Source organism: Capricornis sumatraensis, chromosome 3, assembly GCF_032405125.1.
Source record: "Capricornis sumatraensis isolate serow.1 chromosome 3, serow.2, whole genome shotgun sequence".
Classification (NCBI taxonomy): Eukaryota; Metazoa; Chordata; class Mammalia; order Artiodactyla; family Bovidae; genus Capricornis; species Capricornis sumatraensis.
This window is the reverse complement of record NC_091071.1, coordinates 129048039-129071321: the sequence shown is the minus strand read 5'-3', so window position 1 is coordinate 129071321 and position 23283 is coordinate 129048039. Positions and strand designations below refer to the sequence as shown.

Sequence of the window (23283 nt, the reverse complement as noted above, 5' to 3'; positions counted from 1 at the left end):
TTTACTACTAGTGTCACTGGATCACAGTGTGGCAAACACAAAAAAACTCTTTGCCAAGTTTTAAAAAAGTATTTCTTTCCATGATTCTGGCAAGGTGCACAACAGAAGACAAATTTAGAAACAGAATTCATCAGATGAGAGATTGACCCCAATGGGGAGCTAGAAATGAAGGCAATGTAGAAAGTCAGATTTCCCTGATGCTTCTTTCAATTATGGTCTTTGAGTTTGGGGTGAACGGACCATGAGACAGCAGAGCACCGAAGAAGAAAAATTTGCACATGGGGAAAGGGTTAATGGCTGACTTTTCCAGGTTCACCTCTGTCGAGATGATTGCTGTAATTCCTCCTCTCTCGCTGGCCTGTAGACAAGTACCCTCCATGAAGCAATCCAGTTGGTACAGGGATTCTACCGATTACCCTAATTCCTTCTAAACACCTGGGAGCTATTGGGTTTAGTTCTTTTGTCAGCATGTAGAGTGGTCACTAGGAGACGGCAATGGCACCCCACTCCGATACTTTTGCCTGGAAAATTCCATGGGCGGAGGAGCCTGGTAGGCTGCAGTCCATGGGGTCACAAAGAGTTAGACACGACTGAGCGACTTCACTTTCACTTTTCACTTTCATGCATTGGAGAAGGAAATGGCAACCCACTCCAGTGTTCTTGCCTGGAGAATCTCAGGGATGGGGGAGCCTGGTGGGCTGCCGTCTATGGGGTCGCACAGAGTCGGACACGACTGAAGCGACTTAGCAGCAGCAGCAGCAGCAGCAGCAGGGTAGTCACTGGGCTTCCCAGGTGGCAAAATGGGTAAAGAATCCTCCTGCAATGCAGGAGATGCAGGTAGAGCGAGTTTAATCCCCAGGTTGGGAAGATGCCCTGGAGGAGGGAATGGCAACCCACTCCAGTATTCTTGCCTGGAGAATCCCATGGACAGAGAAGCTTGGTGGGCTATAGTCCCTAGGGTCACAAAGAGTTGGACAGGACTGAAGCAACTTAGCAGGCACATACAGGGTGGTTACTAAATCAATGACACCTCTGTGTGTCTCTTGGTTACTGCCGGTGCTGTGAGCACTTAAAAGTTTTGCTTTTGGTTTGTTTCTCATGTTCTTATTTTCTACATTTTTTTTTTTTTTTGCTTCTCTTTGGCTGACTCAACCTTCCATTAATCTATGAGTATTCAGATCTTTTCATTGTGCCCTGGGGCTATGAAAACATCCTACACCTTTCCCCAGTCTCTGAACCTTACTGAAGTTTGTCTCTCCCTGAAGATGTTTTTCCTATGTGGGATTTTCAATTCTTCCACATCCCAAGTTCAGGACAAGAGGTCCTCAGCATTTATTTCTCCGTTTTCTAGTAAAAAAAAAAAAATTCTTACTAATTTTAGGTTTATAGCACCTGCTCTCCTTGTCTCTTGCTTCATTCATTGAGGACTTGCTCATGGTTTTCCTTTCCACTCTGCTACTTCAACATTCAGGGGAACAAATATAGTCTTAGCAACTTAGTTCCTTGATCACCCATGGCCAAAGTTCTTTACTTCCGTCATCTGTGTCTATGGCTATGGGGACCTTGTCAATACCTGGAATTGCTTGATTTCTGAAATGACAGTCAGTAGTCAACACCCTCATTCCTATCCTTTCTGCTTTGATGGTTAGTCCCTCCCAGTGTGTTACCCTCACAAAGACCGCCACCTAGTCTATTCAACAGCCCTTTCTCCTCTGCTTATTTTAGGTTCAAGATTATTTCAACTTCACTCTTATCAGATGCCCCATTCTTTTGCTCTGTTGTTGTTGGAGGTCATTGAGAGCATGTGACTGCCAGTTGACCCATAAGGTGGACCCAGGCAATCAGAGGCTCTCCACCCCCTCCCCTGTCCTTGAAATGTATGTTCTTCTGTTCTCACAGTGGGAGCTGTTTGCAAAGACACAGTCTTATAGAGCAGTGTGTTGTTGAGACTACTTGGACCATATCTGTGTGACTGAACCCCATTAATGCCTCTGTATAAACTGAAGATACTGGCAGGTATGTGCAGAGATATATGCATCTTGCGAGCACCTAAGACAAGTCTCATGTGTAAGTTCCCTGGTTTATTAAGCCTGGCACCTGCCAATCTTGAATGGCCTGTCTTCCTCTTTCTTTAGTCTGTCTGTGAGTCAAAAGTTATCCTGCTGACATACCAGCCTGGGAAATGTGTTTTTCTTTTCTGAGCCTGAGCCTGGTCTGTTGAACATCTTTGGAGTGTGGATTTCTGTCACTAATTCAGAGGCTTCGGCTTCATCTGGGCCTTTCATAAATTTCCTCGATCGCTTCTGTTCTCTTCCCTTTTTCTGCCAAGTAGTCATTTCAAAACTTCTCCATCCCACTTAAGTTTTCCTTTAACCCCTGACACCTACTTTCCATCTAGTTCTTTTCAAGTGATTTTACTTTCTACATCACAAAGAAAATGAAACTCACTTTTGGAAATGCCCCCCAACTACACACCAGCAAACTGGTGTGTAACCAACACCCACACCCACAACACCCACATCTCCATTCATCCTTCCTCCCTTTATGAGTGTCCCTACAAGGTGTCTCTTCATCTGGAAGTAATTCTATCTCCTTTTAACTTTTTCCTTCATCTTCATCCTCTCCCTTACTATTTTCATAAAATAGAAGCAAAGCACTCCTGTTTGAAAAAATAAGGTCCTTGTATCCATGCCTTCCCACAATCCCCACTCTATCTCTCTTGTTCATAACACAAACGTTTGTCTAAACTGACAGTCTCCCCCGCTTCATTCTCCCACCTCTGGTATCTGGACCCACATCCCCCTGAAATCCCTTTGCCACATTCGCCACTGACTTCTGTATTGCTTTATCCAGTGGATACTTTTGAATCTATGTGCCAAAGCATTTGACAATGTCGACCAAATTCTCCTTCTTGAAATATTTTTCTCTTTGGTTTTCATGAGTCTATATTCTCAGTTTTCAATTCTCTTTGGCCACTTCTCAGTTCTCCTTCCCAGGTTTCCTTCTGTCTAACATTGTTTGCTTTTTTAATACTAGATTCTCCTCTGTTCTTGCCCTATACACTCCCTGGGTCATCTCATCTATGGATGAATAGATTGAATGTCACTCATATGATAGAGTCTCAAGTCCATGTCCTTAGTTCCAAAACTATCTTCTGAGCTTTCACTACTATGTATAATGAGTTGTGTGTGATTCTTTGTGACCCCATGGACAATAGCCCACAAGGCTCCTCTGTCCATGGACTCTTCTAGGCAAGAATACTGGAGTGGGTTGCCACATCTTACCCCAGGGGATGTTCCCAACTCAGGGATGGAACCTGTGTCTCTTGCATCTCCTACATTGATAGGCATATTCTTTGCCACTGTGTCACCTTGGAACCTCTCAACTATGTACATTATCTACTGGCCGTATGTGCTCTTGCGTGTCCTGCAGGTATCTCGCAGTTGCCATGTCCCTCACTGGACTCATCACTTTCTCTTTAAAGCCCACTTCTCTTTCTCTTTTCTCTACCTCATCATTCCACACCGGTATACACAGCAGTAAAATGATCCTCAACATTATTTCTCCATTTTAAGCATTCACATTCTAATGAAACTGCCTCCTAAATATCTCTTGAATTTGTCTACTTCTCTCTTTTACTTTCATTATGAGCCCAGTTCTAGCCATCATCATCTCCTGCGAACTCTCCTAATACCCTCCTATCAGGACCCCTTCTTGCCTTCACCTTACCTTTCCCTCTTCACTATAATGAAGCCAGTGTGCTCTTTCAGAAATGCAAATAGGATCCTGTCATTTCTCCTCTTCCTCCTCCTCATTTGGCTTCAATTTTCTTCTTTTGTAAAAAAAGAATTTAGTCATTGTAAAATACACATAACACAAAATTTATATTTTTTAACCGTTTTTAAGTGTACAGTTCAGTGGCATTAAGTACATTTACATTGTGCACCGATCACTGCCATTCATCTTTGGAACTTTTTTCATCTTGCAAAATGGAAGCTCTGTACCCTTTGCTAAATAGTATTTCATTCCCTCTACTCATAACCCCTGACAACTACCATTCTGTTTATATAAATTGACTAAATACCTTATGTGGGTAGAATCATAGCATATTTGTGCTTCTGTGACTAATTTTAGTTAGCATAATGCCTTTGTAGTTCATCCATATTGTAGCATGTGTCAGAATTTCCTTTCGTGATAAGTCTGAATATATAACTATTGTGGCCATCAATAATGAATTTAAGAAATTGTGGAGAAACTGCCACAGAACACTATGCAGCGTCAAAACGAATGAGTGCATGATATGGATCCGTCTCTGAGATATATTGTGAGTAGGAAAAGCAAACTATGGAATAGATTGTGTCTATTCTGTATGCAAGAATTGGTACAAATGAAAGAGATATATATGTGTGTGTATAGACATTTCTCAAGGTCTGCCAAAGAAACTAGTAACACTGGCTGTCTCTGGAGAGGTGAAAGATGGATCCGGAATGCTAGGGAGACATATTTTTGTGTAAAATTTTGCTCTATTTGAGAATTTTCATGTGCCTGTATAACTTTTAAAAATAAATACTAGTATGCACATGATGAAAAATTTCCCATTGTATTACCACATTTTGTTTACTCATTCATCCTTTAATAGACACTTGGGTTTCCTCCACCTTTTGGATTATTGTGCTTAGTGCTGCTATAACATATGTACACATATGTTTCAATTCTTTTAGGGAAATAGCAGAAGTGGAATTGATGGATCATATGGTAATTCTATTTTTAATTTTTTAAGGAACTGCCATATCGTTTTCCACAATGATTGCATCATTTTGCATTCCCACCAACAGTGTGAAAGTGTTCCAATTTTTCCATATCTTCTACATCCAAGTGTTTCATCTTTCCATATCTCATGGTTTTGATTTGCATCTTTCTGATGGTTAGTGATGTCAAGCATCTTTTCAGATGTTTATAGGCCATTTGTAAATTTCATTTTGGTAAATTGAATCCTTTACTATTAAAAAAAAATCAGATTGTTACTGTTGAGTTTTAGAAATTCTCTATATTTCTGGCTATTAATCCTTATCAGATGTGTGATTTGCAAATATTTGCTTCCTTCTGTTGGGTATATTTTCACTCTGTTGATAGTGTCTTTTGATGGACAAAGGTTTTAAATTTTGATGGTCTAGTTTGTCTATTTTTTCTTTTGTTGCTTATGCAATTGGTTTCACATCCAAGAAACCATTGCCAAATCCAATACCATAAAGATTTTTCTCTATGTTTTCTTTTAAAATTTTCCTATATTTAGCTGTTACATTCAGGACGTTGATCCATTTTTAGTTAATTTTTGTATACAGTGTTAGGCCAACTTCATTCTTTAGCATGTAAATATCCAGTTTTCCCAGCTCTATCTGTTGTACACTGTTTTGATTCTGTAGGTTTGTACTAAATGTCAATATCATGAAGTGTGAGTCCTTCAATTTTGTTCTTTTTCAAGAATACTCTAGCTCTTCTAGGTCCCTTGAAATTCCTTATGAATTTTAAGATGAGATCTTATTTCTGAACAAAACAATTTTCTGTGGCAGTCATTTGTCCCTGAAGTCTAAACTCCATACCACTGTTACCAGGGGCTTCCCAGGTGGTGCTAGTAGTGAAGAACCCACCTGCCAATACAGGAGATGTAAGAGACATGGTTCAATCCCTGGGTTGGGAAGATCCCCTGGAGGAGAAAATGGCAACTCACTCCAGTCTTCTTGACTAGAGAATCCCATGGACAGAGGAGCCTGGTGGGCTACAGTCTATAGGGTTGCAAAGAGTTAGACATGGCTGAAGCGACTTAGCACATACATGCACTCTTACCCAGTCCAAGCTCATACCGTTCGCCACATGACAAGCCAATAGAGACAAAAGTTGTTGGGGCAAGGTAACAACTTTATTTGGAAAGCCAGCAGACAGAGAAGATGGTGGATTAGTGTTGCAAAGAAACATCTTAACCAAGTTAGAATTCAAGTCTTATTTATACTCAAAGGTGAGAGGGTGTTGCTGGTTGTTGCAAATTTCATGGTGTCAGAATTCTTTGTTCTTGCAGCTGTCCAGGTAGATAAGGTCATGATGCTCCTGGAAAGCTCTCACAACACAAGTGTTATTTTCTGTTCTGCAACATTTTTTTTTTTCACTCTCTGTATGAATGAAACTGTTACACCTTTATAGGTCAGAGCCTTGAGAATGGGCTATCCTGTGCATTTCAGGCTATAGACAACATTCTTGACTTGTAGCTAAGACACTAGAACACAAAAGTTAAAAGAAACAGATCCAAAATGGAGTTAGATTTGTTCTTCATTATTACGTCCTGTTTTAGAGAGGCCTTTAAAATACAGCACCTGCGTGTCACCTCAGCTTCTTCTCCAGATTTTCTCTAAATTGCTCATCTACTCTCCAAACTTTCAGAACTACTTTCAGTTCTTCCAACAGCCATCCACCCTTGTTTAGGGCCTTTTATTACATCCTGTGTGGTAAGTTGCTTCAGTCCTGTCTGACTCTTTATGACTCTATGGGTTGTAGCCGGCCAGGCTCCTCTGTCCATGGGATTCTCCAGGTAAGAATACTGGAGTGGGTTTACATGCCCTCCTCCAGGGGATCTTCCCGACCCAAGGATGAACCTGCATCTCTTAAGTCTCCTGCATTGTCAGATGGGTTCTTTACCACTTGTGCCACCGTGGAAGGCTCTCTCTCTCTCTCTGTATGTGTGTGTGTGCATGTATGTATGTGTCAGTTCAGTTCAGTTCAGTCACTAGTTGTGTCCGACTCTTTGCGAACCCAAGAACTGCAGCACACCAGGCCTCCTTGTCCATCACCAACTCCCAGAGTCCACCCAAACCCATGTCCATTCTGTCAGTGATGCCATCCAACCATTTCATCCTCTGTCCTCCCCTTCTCCTCCTGCTCTCAATCTTTCCCAGCATCAGGGTCTTTTCAAATGAGTCAGCTATTCGCATCAGGTGGACAAAGTATTGGAGTTTCAGCTTCAACAGCAGGCCTTTCAATGAACACCCAGGACTGATCTCCTTTAGAATGGACTGGTTGGATCTCCTTGTAGTCCAAGGGACTTTTAAGAGTCTTCTCCAACACCACAGTTCAAAAGCATCAATTCTGTGCTCAGCTTTCTTTATAGTCCAGCTCTCACATCCATATATGACCACTGGAAAACCCATAGCCTTGACTAGACAGACCTTTGTTGGCAAAGTAATGTCTCTGCTTTCTAATACACTGTCTAGGTTGGTTATAGCTTTCCTTCTAAGGAGGAAGCGTCTTTTAATTTCATGGCTGCAGTCACCATCTGCAGTGATTTTGGAGCTCAGAAAAATAGTCTGACACTGTTTCCACTGATTCCCCATCTATTTTCCATGAAGTGATGGGACTGGATGCCATGATCTTTGTTTTCTGAATGTTGAGCTTTAAGCCAACTTTTTCACTCTCCTCTTTCACTTTCATCAAGAAGCTCTTTAGTTCTTCACTTTCCGCCGTAAGGGTGGTGTCATCTGCATATCTGAGGTTATTGATATTTCTCCTGGCAATCTTGATTCCAGCTTGTGCTTCTTCCAGCCCAGCGTTTCTCATGATGTACTCTGCATAGAAGTTAAATAAGCAGGGTGACAATATTCCGCCTTGATGCACTCCTTTTCCTATTTGGAACCAGTCTGTTGTTCCATGTCCAGTTCTAACTGTTGCTTCCTGATCTGGATACAGGTTTCTCAAGAGGCAGGTCAGGTGGTCTGGTATTCCCATCTCTTTCAAAAATTTCCACAGTTTACTGTGATCCACACAGTCAAAGGCTTTGGTATAGTCAATAAAGCAGAAGTAGATATTTTTCTGGAACTCTCGTGCTTTTTTGATGATCCAGTGGATGTTGGCAATTTGATCTCTGGTTCCTCTGCCTTTTCTAAAACCAGTTTGAACATCTGGTTGTTCACGATTCACATATTGTTGAAGCCTGGCTTGGGGAATTTTGAGCATTACTTTACTAGCGTGTGAGATGAGTACAGTTGTGCAGTAGTTTGAGCATTCTTTGGCACTGCCTTTCTTTGGGATTGGAATGTATGTGTGTATATATATATATATACACATGTGTGTATGTGTGTGTGTGTGTGTGTATATATATATGTATAATCTGCTTTCTGTCTTTCAACACAGTTTGGCTATGCACTTTTCACATCCCTTCCACATTTTCAGGAATAAACTAAGAAGTTTGTATTTTGTGTTCTCCTTGAGGACTGCAATTCCATGGTGTCAGCACTGCATTTTAACTGCTTATTTCAGTACTCCCCTAGCCTGTGCTGAAGGGATGGCGCCTTGGTAACTTTGTACTCCTAGTGCCAAGCACAGCATCTTTCATGCAGTAGACTATCCAAGAATGTTGATTGAAATGAATTCTTGATGGCTCTTTTTCTGGTATTTCTTCCAAGGGATAGTTTTGTAGTGTGTGGGAAAAGTCAACAAGGGGAGTTGGAAACCCATGGAAAATAGAAGAAAGGTGTTTACTTGTTCTAGACTTTGCATGCTTTGTTCTCCTACTTTGGCCCACATCAGCAGTGAAATCTGCAATCATTTCATTCCATGAGTAGTCCTCTGAGACCTTCTAGGCACAAAGTTAAATAGGAAAATAGGAGTTAAGGCAGGGACCTGGAGCACCCAGCTATGTTAGGAGGTTGCCGAAGTGTGATGGTCATCAAACGGTATTTACTTCCCCAGGCAGAAGGAGGAGCACCCACCGCCTTCAGTTGTTCGATGCACCCGCTGCGGAAGTACCACTTTGGCTCAGGCGCCACCCAGCGCCTTGGAAAGTGCCTCCCACTGGAACGCACTGCTAGCTCCACAGTGCGGTCCGGGAGCACCAGATGACCGGAAAAGGAACCTGAGCGGGTCTGTTGCTTAGCAACGAACGCAGCCGGGACGCTAGACGGCCCCGGGGCGGAGGAAGCAGAGACTGCCGTGTCGCCGGGGGTCTTGTCTCTCTTCCGAGGAGTTTCGTGGGGGCGCTGGCAGGAACGATCCAGGAGCCACCCGGTGCCGCCAGCGTATCCTTGCAGCCATGAGCAGCGAGCAGGTGAGAGGTTGGCCCCTGGGTAGGCTCCTCCCGGCGGCGAAGCTTCCCTAGTATTTCAAAAGTGATAGAAGCCTAGGTTTGCCGGACTTCCCAAGTGTGACGCCGCGGGTTACAGCTTCTTTATCGCACTTGTGCTCTGGGATACTGAGATTTTTCGGTGAAAACTTTTATATGTACTCTTCCCAATCGTTTGTACTTGGTGTTGTCATAACAACCAAACACGTCAGTGGAGCAGTGCGTCAGCAGTTTAAATTACAGTTCCAGAGTGCTCCCATTGTACTAATGGTGGGTGTGTTTGGGTGGGGAAAGCTCCGGGTGGGGAATTGCCTTTGATTTGGGCTCTAGGATTGGAATACAAGCCCCTTCATAGCGGTGCAATTTTGGGCAAATCACTTGATCTGTCTTCTCTCTCTTTAATGCAAAAGGGAACAATCAGAACAATTATTCCTTCCTTCTAAGGATATTATGAAATTCAAATAATATAAGATACCATGGTGTGGTCAATGTCAAATGGAATTTCTTCTTAGGACAGGATTCCCATGGCATGTAACAAAAGATGCATATAAAACCTTGTGTTAGTCACTCAGTCGTGTCTGACTCTTTGTGACTCCATGGACTGTATCCATGTGTATATCTTAGTTACACCTCGCAGAACTAATTGGGCTTCCCGGTGGGTCAGTGATGAAGTTCAGTTCAGTTCAGTCGCTCGCTTGTGTCCGACTCAGTGATGACGAACTGGCTGCAGTGCAGGAGCCACAGGAGACATAGGTTCCATCCCTGGGTAGGGAAGATCCCCTGGAGGAGGATCCCCAGGCTCCTCTGTCCATGGGATTCTTCAGGCAAGAATACTGGAGTGGGTTACCATTCCCTTCTCCAGAATATACAACTTTGTTGTTGTTCAGTCACTCAGTCATCTCCTACTGTTTGCGACCCCCAGGACTGCAGCATGCCAGGCTTCCCTGTCCGTCATCATCTCTTGGAGATCGCTCAAACTCACGTCCATCCGGTCAGTGATGCCATCCAACCACCTCGCCTTCTGTCATCCCCTTCTCCTGCCTTCAATCTTTCCCAGCATAGGGCCTTTTCTAGTGAGTTGGCTCTTTGATTCAGGTTGTGAAACTATTGGAGCTTCAGCATCAGTCCTTGCAATGAATATTCAGAATTGACTTCCTTTAGGATTGACTGGTTTCATCTTCTTGCAGTCCAAAGGACTCTCAAGAGTCTTCTCCAACACCACAGTTCAAAAGCATCAAAACCTTGGCTAATCATTGTTAGTCAAATCCATTTCACCAGGCTTCACTCATCAAGTTCCCTTTTAATTTTTGTCACAAAAGACTTGCAGGCTCAGAGTTGTTTTTTAGGAGGTTGGAATCAGCTGTGTCTTTTTATGTCTGAGCTAATTAAGACTGGGTAGGCTCACTGACCTTGCAACTGGCCTTGTGCAAGTATCTGGCTTGGTGACCTTTTGACATCAGAGGGCTGACAACTCCACCCTTAGACCCTGTTTGTTCTTGTTGAGTCAGTATGTTGTCCTGTTCGACTCTTTGCGATCCCATGGACTGAAGTCCACCAGATTCCTCTGTCCATGGGATTCTCCAGGCAAGAATACTGGAATGGGTTGCCATTTCCTCCTCCAGGGTGTCTTCCCAACTCAGGAATGGAAACTATGTCTCCTGTGGCTCCTGCATTGCAGGCAGATTCTTTATCACTGAGCCACCGCGGAAGCCCCGGATCCTTCCCGGTGGGTCAGTGATGAAGTTCAGTTCAGTTCAGTCGCTCAGTTGTGTCCGACTCAATGATGAAGAACTGGCTGCAGTGCAGGAGCCACAACATAGGTTCCATCCCTGGGTAGGGAGGATTCCCTGGAGGAGGAAATGGCAACCCATTCCAGTGTTCTTGCCTGGAGAATCCTGGCAAGAGGAGGAGCCTGGCAGGCTATATAGTCCATAGGGTTACAAAGTGTTGGACATGACTGAAGCAACTTAGCACTCACAGAACTAATTACGACACCTACCACACCAGTTCCCAATCACCTTTCCCTAGGCACTAGGCTCCCCTGGCCTCCTCCGAAGGCCCTGCTGCTCTCCCATGAATATCCCAGCCCCCAGTTTTGAGATTTGCTGTCCTGTCTCCTTCTTGGCTTCCTTGTGAGTTAAGCCCTGTTTTTGCCACAAACCTCCCAGTCTCATTGTTTTGGCTTGCTCTGCCTGTGGCCAAGGAACCTTGCTCTGTGACATAGTTGCAGTAGTTACTTTACAGAACTGTTTATTGAATTGAAGGGTAGCTGTAAACAGATGCTGAACAATGATCGAACTTTTAAATGTCAGAAGAGAATAGGAAGATGTTAAGTGTGGATGTTATTCGGGGCTAGCTAAAAAACAATGGTTAACTCCCAGCTTGTATGGAAGAGGCCCTCTAAGCCTCCTGGTACTGAACGGAAAACAGTTGCTTTTAAGCCTGCAAACTTTGCTTAGCTTCTTGGTTTGACACTGAACTATAGTTCTTTCCTTTACAAGGCTTTATGATATTTGAGGTGGGGGGGTGGTGGTAGTGTTAGAGTTTACTGTGAAAATGTTAAAAGTAACATTGAGTTGTAGATTACATGAATCAATATTTTCTTGATGCTTGCATCAGTCTCTGAGCTAATCTTGAATCGTATTCTATGGTGTAGAAATTTAAAATACACATTTAGGATATTTGCAGTGGTATTTCTCAATAGCTGTTATTTCACAAAGCCCCAGTTGACGAGTTTACAACTAAAAAGCTTCCACTAAAAACCATTTGGCAGTTAAGTTTTGCTTTATCTTAATAAAAGTGATGTTTGGAAATTACACTTCCCTCCTTGCAAAAGAACCTATATTATTGAAAAAGCAGTGGGCTTTTGAAAGAACAGGCATAAGCATGTCTAGAATTATTCACATTTTCTATATACTATATTTTTTTTAAGCAGCAGAGGTCCCTCTCTCACTGCTTTGATCTGTAACTTAAAAACTCCTGATAGTTTCATTTATGCTAAGTTTGAGTACAATTTTCCTTTTGAAAGGGTGGAAGTTTTTTATATTTTAACCTGAAACAAACAGAATGGATTAAACTTTTAGAAATGCCATTTTTATGTGACATTTACTTATGTATTCATTTAGTTTGAAAAGTGAGCAGGTGGTAAAATCATATTTGCTGAAGGAGATTTTAATATGTTCAGCTCATTAGTGGAAGGTTTAGAGTGATATGGCATTTTTCAGAAATAGCAATTTGAACTCTTAAGTTAGGTATTTACCAGAAATATAAATCTCTCGCAACTGCTCATTTCATTTTTAAAATTACTTAAAACATAAGGCATTTTGAGTTTCAGTTGAAGAACTTTCCAGTGTTTAAAAATACAAATATCCAAAGAGCACAAAGCGCCCCCCCCTCCACCCCCCCAAAAAAATCCACTACAGATTATGGGCAAAGAAGAGAGAAAAACTGCCAGCCTATCTCTACCCAAGTGCTTTTTCTAGTTGTGAAATTAAGTAGCTTTGCATTTATGTGCTCATTCTGTTTTCCTTCATCCTATCTTCTTTATGTTATTGCTTAAAAAGGAGATGAGAGTAAAACAGTTGGGTATGAAGCCAACAGCTTGGTGATAATTTTAACAACCATAACTCAGAACGTATTATAACTATATTTAAGTCAACCTTATTAAATTTTGAGAGGTTGGTAGTTGATTAAACCAGACAACTTCATAACATTATTGTTGATTTTAACCAGGCACATTCATAGATTCTGGTCATTTCATCAGAATGGTTAAATTTGGATTACACCAAGCTTAAAATATCTCTTCCAATAGACCAGTATCTGAAAATCAAAATAAAAGCTAACTTAAGGAAGACCTTAACTCTTAAGCAGCTTTAATTCTGGTAATGTAAAATCCGTCTAGTCAAGGCTATGGTTTTCCCTGTGGTCATGTATGGATGTGAGAGTTGGACTGTGAAGAAGGCTGAGCGCCGAAGAATTGATGCTTTTGAACTGTGGTGTTGTAGAAGACTCTTGAGAGTCCCTTGGACTGCAAGGAGATCCAACCAGTCCATTCTGAAGGAGATCAGTCCTGGGATTTCTTTGGAAGGAATGATGCTAAAGCTGAAACTCCAGTACTTTGGCCACCTCATGCGAAGAGTTGACTCATTGGAAAGGACTCCGGATGCTGGGAGGGATTGGGGGCAGGAGGAGAAGCGGACGGCAGAGGATGAGATGGCTGGATGGCATCACTGACTAGATGGACGTGATTCTGAGTGAACTCCGGGAGTTGGTGATGGACAGGGAGGCCTGGCGTGCTGCGATTCATGGGGTCGCAAAGAGTTGGACACGACTGAGCGACTGAAGTGAACTGAAAATTATATTAGGAACCAAACAGGAAACAGATGGCATGCTCAGAAGGGTTAAATTGAAGAAAGTTTATAAAAGGACCACTTGGAGAGGTGTGGGCAAGGTTAAGGGAGGAAGCCAACAGAGATAAGATGGCACTTAAGGATTAATAATAACAGGAAGTCTTCTCCATTCCTAGGTCTTGCACTTCTGCTAAATTGATTCCTAAATATTTTATCTTTTTCAATACTGTTGTAAATTAGTTTCTTAGTTTCAATTTTGGATTATTCATTGTTAGCATCTGGAAATACAGTTTTTATTTGTTTACTGTTATTATAGCATCTAGAAATACAATTTTTGTGTATTAATATTGAATCCTGTGATCTTGCTGAATATTCATTAACTATAATAATCTTTTGTAGATTTCTTATGATTTTCTGTACACAATAGCCTGCTATCTGTAAAGTATGTTTTAATATATTTTAGATGGTAATGTGTTTTACTTTATATTAAACACTCAATAACATTTGGTTGAATTAATCAATTTCAGCATTAAGAGAGTAACAGTTTGGTTTGTGTGTGTGTTTTTTCATGCAGGATAAACTGCCCAGCAAAGAAAAATCCAAGACGCAAGTCAGATTTTTACCACAGTTGTCTACGGTAATTTACCAATATCTCATCACTTAAAAATTTTTTAAATTTATTTATTTTTAATCGAATGATAATTGCTTGACAGAATTGTGTTGATTTGTGCCAAACATCAACATGAATCAACCATAGGTATACATACGTCCCCTCTATCTTGAACCTCCCTCCAACTTTCCTCTCCATCCCACCCCTCTAGATTGTTATACAACATGGTGTGATAATCTTAACATCATCAGTACAAATAGGTTCACCGTTAAAACATGTACTTTGAAATGTTGAAGCACATTCATCTAAAATATTTCTTTGGAGTTTTTTTTTTTTAATCTGAAAGAATCCTTAACTTCCAAATATTAGAAATCTTCTCTGTATGAAGCCACTCACATTCCATTTCATAGTTCATTCTGAGATTTTCAAATATGTTCTGGTTTGAGTTCCTTGACTCATACAGCAAATTCCCATTGGCTAAGTATTTTACATATGGTAATGTAAGTTTGCATGTTACTCTCTCCATACATCCCACCCTCTCCTTCCTCCTCCCTTCCACCTCCCACGTGCCTAAGTCTGTTTTCTGTATCTGTGTCTCCATTGCTGCCTTGCAGATAATTTCATCAGTACCATCTATCTAGATCCCATATATATACATTAGTATATGATATATGGCACATATTTTATTGCTTTTGTAATAATGTTGTTTACTAGTTTTCACAGTTGCAAATAAGTTACTGAATTTCGGATTAAAAATTTCTGTGCTCCATTTCTTTTCTGATGGAGAATACCTAGGAGGTATATATTTTAGGGAAAATAACTGTCTTAATAAAGGAGCTGTAAGCTGTAATTACCTAGTATGTGCAGAATACTTGAGTATTCCGAAGAAAGGAATTGTGAAGATGAGTTAGCAGAAGTAGTGCTAGAGTCGAGAAACACAGAGTTGGATTACAGGTTTTTCACTAGTGGCTCTATGCATGTTGCAGAGTCACTTATCTCTCTGAGCCCCAGTTTGAGTTTAAAATGAGAATAGCTAACTTGGTTTCGGAAGAGATGTCTCTTCTAGCACTTTTAGCTACAGGAGATTTTTTAGATCTTGGCGTTTTCATGATTTTGATGTTAAATTATCGTTGTCAGGTGGAAAAGTTAGTTAAGAGACATTTTCAGCTAATCAAGTGCTGGACAGATTAGATTTTACTGCAGTAAGATTTACTGTCAAATAATTATATTGAGTTTAATATCATTGAGTTATATTCTGGTGATTCCTGGAAGTTGAGTGTAACTGGAGGTTCAAAGCAAACATTATTTGTTTTGGAACATATTTGAAAATCTCAGAATGAACTGTGAAATGGAAAGTGAGTGGCTTCATACAGAGAAGATTTCTAATACTTGGAAGTTAAGGATTCTTTCAGATTAAAAAAAAAAATCCAAAGAAATATTTTAGGTGGATGTGCTTCAACATTTCAAAGTACACGTTTTAATTGTGAACCTATTTGTATTGATGATGTTAAGATTATCACACCATGTTGTATAAAATCATAGCATCTTCTTTTAGATTTGTAAATATCTAAAATATTCTATGTTGAGACAAAGAGATGTAAAATGGAATAGACATTTTTCTCTAAAAATTTAACTAATTTTAAAATGGAATAATATTGCAACTAGTTTAAAAAGATATTACTAGTTTATAGATTTAGAAATATCAACAAATTTAAATTTGCTTACTGAATAAATATTCAGTGGCTGAGATTAATAATCCTTTCTAGCCTGTGAAGCATATAATTGTTTAAAATGCTTATTTGGCTGATTTAAACCTTACACTGTGCTCATATTTGACTGTATCTTGCAGTTTTTCTTTTGTATCATTAGAGTTTTATGTCTCCTTAAGAGACCACCTGATCGGCCTCTTGAGAAACCTGTATGCAGGTCAGGAAGGAACAGTTAGAACTGGACATGGAAGAACAGACTGGTTCCAAATAGGAAAAGGAGTATGTAAAGGTGGCATATTGTCACCCTGCATTATTAACTGAGTACGTCATGAGAAACGCTGGGCTGGAGGAAGCACAAGCTGGACTCAAGATTTCCGGGAGAAATATCAATAACCTCAGATCTGCAGATGATACCACTTTTATGGCAGAAAGCAAAGAAGAACTAAAGAGCCTCTTGATAAAAGTGAAAGAGGACAGTGAAAAAGTTGGCTTAAAGCTCAACATTCAGAAAACAAAGATCATGGCATCCGGTCCCATCACTTCATGGGAAATAGATGGGGAAACAGTGGAAACAGTGTCAGACTTTATTTTTTGGGGGCTCCCAAATCACTGCAGATGGTGATTGCAGCCATGAAATTAAAAGTTGCTTGCTCCTTGGAAGGAAAGTTATGACCAACCTAGATAGCATATTCAAAAACAGAGACATTACTTTGCCAACAAAGGTCCGTCTAGTCAAGGCTATGGTTTTTCCAGTAGTCATGTATGGATGTGAGAGTTGGACTATAAAGAAAGCTGAGTGCCGAAGAATTGATGCTTTTGAACTGTGGTGTTGGAGAAGACTCTTGAAAGTCCCTTGGACTGCAAGGAGATGCAACCAGTCCATCCTAAAGGAGATCAGTCCTGGGTGTTCATTGGAGGGACTGATGTTGAAGCTGAAACTCCAATACTTGGCCACCTGATGCGAAAAGCTGACTCATTTGAAAAGACCTTGATGCTGTGAAAGATTGAGAGCAGGAGGAGAAGGGGATGACAGAGAATGAGATGGTTGGATGGCATCACTGACAGAATGGACATGGGTTTGAGTGGACTCCAGAAACTGGTGATGGACAGGGAGGCCTGGCGTGCTGTGGTTCATGGGGTCGCAAAGTGTTGGACAAGACTGAGCAACTGAACTGAACTGAAGGAATAATATTTGAAAGTTATTTCCTTTATTTAAAAAACTTCATTTGAATGTTAAGGATTGTACTCAAACTTTTCTGACATTAAAGATTTGGACAGGGGGATACTGATTGCATTTATTTACATTTTTGGTAAAAACTGATGTATTCTTAAATAACAGACATTGTAAATGTTTGGAAGAACAAATGGTAGAATTGGAGCCATCAGGCTATTTTAGCAATACATAGCTTTTCTTTTTTTGGCCGGGAGTAGGGGTGGGGGCGGGTGTGGGGAGGGATTGCAGAAAACACTGAAGTTACCAGCAGTTTTTCTTTTAGCCGATTCTACCCTCATAGCTTCCATGACAGTAGACTCTTTCACTAAAGGAAGAAAGGTGCTGTGAGTGGGGTTGGGGTAGTCGGCACTGCTCAGATTACCCTGGGTCATGAAGAGACCGCTTGCCCTGTGGTCTCTGGTAAAGCACCCACTTTTTCCCAAAATCAGCTTCTAGTATTGTGTGCTCCACCCATCCAGAGAGTTTTTAAGCATACTGTGTGATGACCCAAAGTTTGGAGTTCTCACAACTGGCAGAAGTTGCCAGTTGTATTTAAAAAGTTATGGATTTGCATCCCATAAATTCGATGAAAAAATAAGCCCCAGGCATCTAAGCCCAAATGAGTATGTGAGCAATAAGGCCTTTCTATCTGAAAGACCTTGAATGATTTTCATTACAGACCTTCATGCTCTCAGAGATGATCCTTGTTAAAAATCAAGGGTGCCCAGCACTGGTAGCTGCCAGACTTAGAGCTGGGGACCTGACTCTCACCCTGGCTGCACACCTCACTCAGAGCCCTCCCACGAATCTGAAATCCTTTATGGAGGAAGGAGAGAGTGAACAAGTGGGGAGAGGTGGAAGGATAGAAGAGCATTGCCTTTGATGTCTTAGATGATTTCCTGTGGAAGAGCCTGAAGATATGACATGTGTGCAGTTGGAGAGGTGATCCCAGAAAGCAGGAGGAAAGGATCAGGGAGAGTAAAACTAGGAGAAACCAATATGAGGCAGCTGGGATGAACTTGCCTGAACCTCATTTGTCTGAAGATGGTTAGGGTGGTGGATGGTAGCATCTAACTCGTCAGCTCTCATCCTATGTTGATGCAGGTTACTCTTGAGGATGTTAATATTCCACCTGCTTCCAGCTGCTCATGTGTGAGTACAGAATGGGCTACCCTGAGGGTCTTATGCATGCATGCTCAGTCGTATCTGACTCTCTGTGACCCTATGTTCCGTAGCCCACCAGGCTCCTCTGCCCGTGGGATTCTCCAGGCAAGAAAACTGGAGTTGGGTAGCCATTTCCTTCTAGAGGGAATCTTCCCAACCCAGGAATCAAACCCATGTCTCCTGCATTGCAGGCAGATTTTTTACCACTTGAGCCATCGGGGAAGCCCCCATGTTATGGCGTCAAAGAAGCCTCACAGCACAAAGCAAAAGACACTTTTCTGAGCAGAAGCTCTGCTCTTTCTACGTGAATGGAAGGCAGTACGGAACTGTTCACTGCAGCCACATCTGAAATCAAGAGGTGAGGCCAAGAGGCGAAAGAAAGTGTAACAAGAGCTGTCTTGATAGAAAAATCAATGGATTTCTTAGTCCAGCCTCTCAAAAGTAGAGGGAAGGAGTGGCATATGTCTAAGTCATCTCATGAATTGCTCATCAGCATTAAAAATATGTAGATATTTCTTTAAAATTCACCCCTCTGATTTTATTGAAGATCAGCATTATTTAGCTAGATGGTATTCTGGCTAATGTGTGACTGCTCTTTTTGGTTTGCCAGAGGGCGACTATTTATAAAGTATTATATATATATATAATATTTGTATATATTATATACAAATATTGCATATAATATTATATATATAATGTTTTGCTGCAATGCAGGGCAGAGAAAAACATGAAGGCCCTCACCACCCTTCACCTGGGGTGCTGATGAGAATGGGGTGGTAGCTCAGTGTGCAAAGGGATGCTGTAGAGATTCTAAGAAGTCAGGTGTATGGGAATTGGTGTACAAGGCTGGGGTTAAGAAGACGTTTTGTACTTTTGTAGTAGCTCTAATGCAATAGACCTCATCTGGGTTGCCCCTGTATCCCAGTATGATAATTTTAGGGAACTTGGACTGTGTATTTCTTTCCTTCTATCATTTGCAGCTGTACTCTTAGGCTTTTGCTACATCCTCTTTCTCTCCAAAGGGAAGCCTTTCATTCTGAGGACAGCTGTTGCACTTTTAGCTCATAATATGTTTTACCCTTGTTTCCCTTTATACCCTATAGCCTACTGGGGATTAAAGAAAACAGAGTCATTTGTGGTATAGCATGGTATAGGCATGAAACAGTCACCTAATTTGGTGTTTGTTCTTTGGGAAGTATTGTTTGAAGCTCATTGCAGTTTTCTTTCACTTCCCATTTTATTGAGATACAACTGTATATATCTCACCCTCTCCTTCCTCCCCCTGCAGCTGTGTCCATACGTCTGTTCTCTGTCCATTGCTGCTCTACAAATAGGTTCATCAGTACCATCTTTGTAGATTCCATATATATGTGTTAGTATGTAATGTTTGTTTTTCTCTTTCTGATTTCTTTCACTCTGTACAAGAGACTCTAGGTTCATCCATCTTATTAGGACTGACTCAAATGTATTCATTTTTCTCGCTGAGTAATATTCCATTGTATATATGTATCACAGCTTCTTTATCCATTCATCGCCAATGGACATCTAGGTTGCTTCCATGTTCTAGGCATTGTAAATAAAGCTGCAGTGAGCATTATGTGTCTTTTTCAGTTTTGGTTTTCTCAGGGTATATGCTTCAGAGTGGATTGCTGGGTCATATGTTGGTTTTATTCCTAGTTTTTAAAGGAATTTCCATACTGTTCTTCATAGTGGCTGTATCAATTTACATTCCCACCAATAGTGCAAGAGGGTTCCCCTTTCTCCATACCCTCTCCACCATTCATTGTTTGTAGATTTTTTGATGAGGGCCATTCTGTCTGTGTGAGGTAGTATCTCATTGTAGTTTTGATTTGCATTTCTCTAATAATGAGTGGGTTTATTTTTGGGGGCTCCAAAATTACTGCAGATGGTGATTGCAGCCATGAAATTAAAAGTCGCTTCTTCCTTGGAAGGAAAGTTATGACCAACCTAGACAGCATATTAAAAAAGCAGAGACATTACATTGTCAACAAAGGTCCATCTAGTCAAGGCTGTGGTTTTTCCAGTAGTCATGTATGGATGTGAGAGTTGGACTATAAAGAAAGCTGAGCGCAGAAGAATTGATGCTTTTGAACTGTGGTGTTGGAGAAGACTCTTAAAAGTCCCTTGGACTGTAAGGAGATCCATCCAGTTCATCCTAAAGGAGATCAGTCCTGGGTGTTCATTGGAAGGACTGATGTTGAAGCTGAAATGCCAGTATTTTGTCCACCTGATGCGAATAGCTGACTTATTGGAAAAGACCCTGATGTTGGGAAAGATTGAAGGTGGGAGAAGGGGACAACAGAGGATGAGATGGTTAGATGGCATCACCGACTCAATGGACATGAGTTTGAGTAAACTCCAGGAGTTGGTGATAGACAGGGAGGCCTGGCATGCTATGGTTCATGGGGTCGCAAAGAGTCGGACACAACTGAGTGACTGAACTGAACTGATCTGAATAATGAGTGATGTTGAACATCTTTTCATCTTTTTACTAGCCATCTGTATGTCTTCTTTGGAGAAATGCCTGTTTAGGTCTTCTGCCCACTTTTTGATTGGGTTGTTTGTTTTTCAGATATTGATTTCTATGAGTTGCTTGTATGTTTTTGATATTAATCCTTTAACAGTTGTTTCATTTGCTATTGTTTTTCCCATTCTGAGAGTTGTCTTTCCCCTTGTTTATAGTTTTCTTTGCTGTGAAAAAGCTTTTAAGTTTAATTAGGTCCCAGTTGTTTATTTTTGTTTTTGTTTCCATTACTCTAGGAGGTGGGTCATAGGGGAATCTTGCTGTTATATATCTTTTTTTGACAAATGTTTATTCAGGTCTTCTGCCCATTTTAAAAGTTGGGTTATTTGTTTTTTAGCATTGAGTTTTATAAGTTCCTTGTATATTTGGGATATTCATTTCTTATTGGATACATCATTTACAAGCAAATTCTCTGATTTTGGAAGTGGGTGGCCTTCCATTTGTTGATAGTTTCCTTTGCTGGGCAAAAGCATCTTTTTTGATGTAGCTCCACTTGTTTATTTTTGCTTTTGTTTCCCTTGCCTGAGGAGACATAGCAAAAAAAAAAAATATATATATATATATATAACTAAGACTGATGTCAAAAGGCATGCTACCTATGGTTTCTTCTAGAAGTTGTAGGGTTTCAGATCTTATATTTATGTCTTTAAATACATTTTGAGTTTTTATTTTATATTGTGTGAGAAAGTAGTCCTGTTTGATTCTTTTGCGTGTAGCTGTTCAGTTTCCTAATATCATTTATTGAAGAGGCTGCCTTTCCCCATTGCATATTTTTGCCTCCTTTGCTGTAGATTAATTGAATGTTGTTTCAATCGAATGCACTGTAAAACTACAATGGCCAAAAACAGACACACAGTGCAATTTGAGATAAAGGAGTGTGATACCTCTAGCTTTGTTCTTTCTCTGGATTGTTTGGGCTCTTCAGGATCTTTTGTATTTCCACATAAAATAATTCTTCCAATTCATGATATTGGGAGTCAGAGATACTGAATAATACCTTGTAAACTGAGAAGAAACTTTGAGGTTGAAAAATGAGGCAGGCAATTCATAAAGTGCATGTAGGAAGTATATTGTGGGTACCTTACACATAGGCAGGAAATATTGAACAAATGATCTAGAGGCATTCACAGGTGCACTTAGAACCACTGAAAGGATGCAAGGGAGTTTAAAAGGACCAAAGCCAAAGACAGAATCTGACTACCGAGAGAAGCATGTCTACACAGATGGGAACTGGGGATTTTTCCTCCACTTGAATGTCTTATGACCGTTAACCATCTGTGTCAGCAAAAACATATCTCCAGTTTTCAGGTATCACACGGAGACAAAGGTAAAAGTTGAATGGGAATTCATCTGGCTTGGGCATATTCCTTGTAAATTAGGCTAAAGCTTAATCATGTATAAAGGAGAAGGGGGTTGGACAGTGGGCCTAAGTTTGAGTTGACAAAAAGGAGTTAGTTTGGTCCAGTCACACTCATGAGCATGGTATATCTTTCCATTTCCTTGTCTTCAGTTTCTTATCAGTGTCTTGCAGTTTCCAAGTACAAGTCTTCTGCCTGCTTATATTTATTCTTGTATATTTTATTCTTTCATTGCATTGTAAAAAGATTGTTTACTTAAATTCTCTTTCTGATAGTTTTTTACTGTATAGAAATAGCAGGTTTCTGTATTAATTTTGTATTCTGCAACTTTACCAAATTCATTGAGTTTTAGTAATTTTTTGGTAGCATCTTTACAATTTTCTATACATAGTATCATCTCACCTGCAAACAGTGAGTTTCCATTCTTCCTTTTCCAATTAGGATTTCTTTTCTTATCTGATTGTTGTGGTTAGAACTCCCAATACTATGTGGAATAAAAGTGGAGAGATTGGGAAACCTTGTCTTTTTCCTAATCTTAGAGGAAGTTCTTTCAGCTTTTCACTGTTGAGTATGATGTTAGCTGTGTGTTTGTCATACGTGACCTTTGCTATGTTGAAGCATATTCTCTGGTGGCCCAGATAGTAAAGAATCCACCTGCAATGCAGGAGACCTTGGTTTGATCCCTGGGTTGGGAAGATCCCCTGGAGAAGGGAGTGGCTACCCACTCCAGTATTCTTGCCTGGAGAATTCCACGGACAGAGGAACCTGATGGGCTACAGTCCACGGGGTTGCAAAGAGTCGGACATCGGTGAGTGACTAACACTTTCACTTATATTCATTCTGCACCCACTTTGAGAGTTTTTATCATAAATGGATGTTGAATTTTGTCCAAGAGTTTTTTCTGCACCTATTGAGATGATCATATGGTTTTTATTCAGTTTGCTAATGTGTATCATGTTGATTGATTTTGCAAATACTGAACCATCCTTGCATCCCTGAGATAAGTCCCACTTGTTAATGGTATATGACTCTTTTACTGTATTGTTGAATTTGGCTTGCTAAAATTTTGATGAGGATTTTTACATCTATGTTCATCAGTGATATTGACCTGTAATTTTCTTTTTTGTGGTGTCTTTGGCTGGATTGGTTATCAGGGTGATACTGACCTCATTAGAATGAGTTTGAAAGTGTTCCTTCTGCAATTTTTTGGAATAGTTTGAGAAAATGGGTAC

General features: G+C 40.6%; 1 protein-coding gene across 1 annotated transcript in view; it reads left to right on the top strand.

Moving 5' to 3' along the window:
* Positions 1-9073: 9073 nt before the first annotated feature.
* The window catches only part of DNAH7 (dynein axonemal heavy chain 7), a 257234-nt gene continuing 243024 nt past the window's right edge, over positions 9074-23283 (top strand). The window contains exons 1-2 of the mRNA XM_068967281.1: positions 9074-9088; positions 14027-14089. Coding sequence (XP_068823382.1) covers positions 9074-9088; positions 14027-14089 — 78 coding nt within the window. The remainder of the gene's footprint in view (positions 9089-14026; positions 14090-23283) is intronic.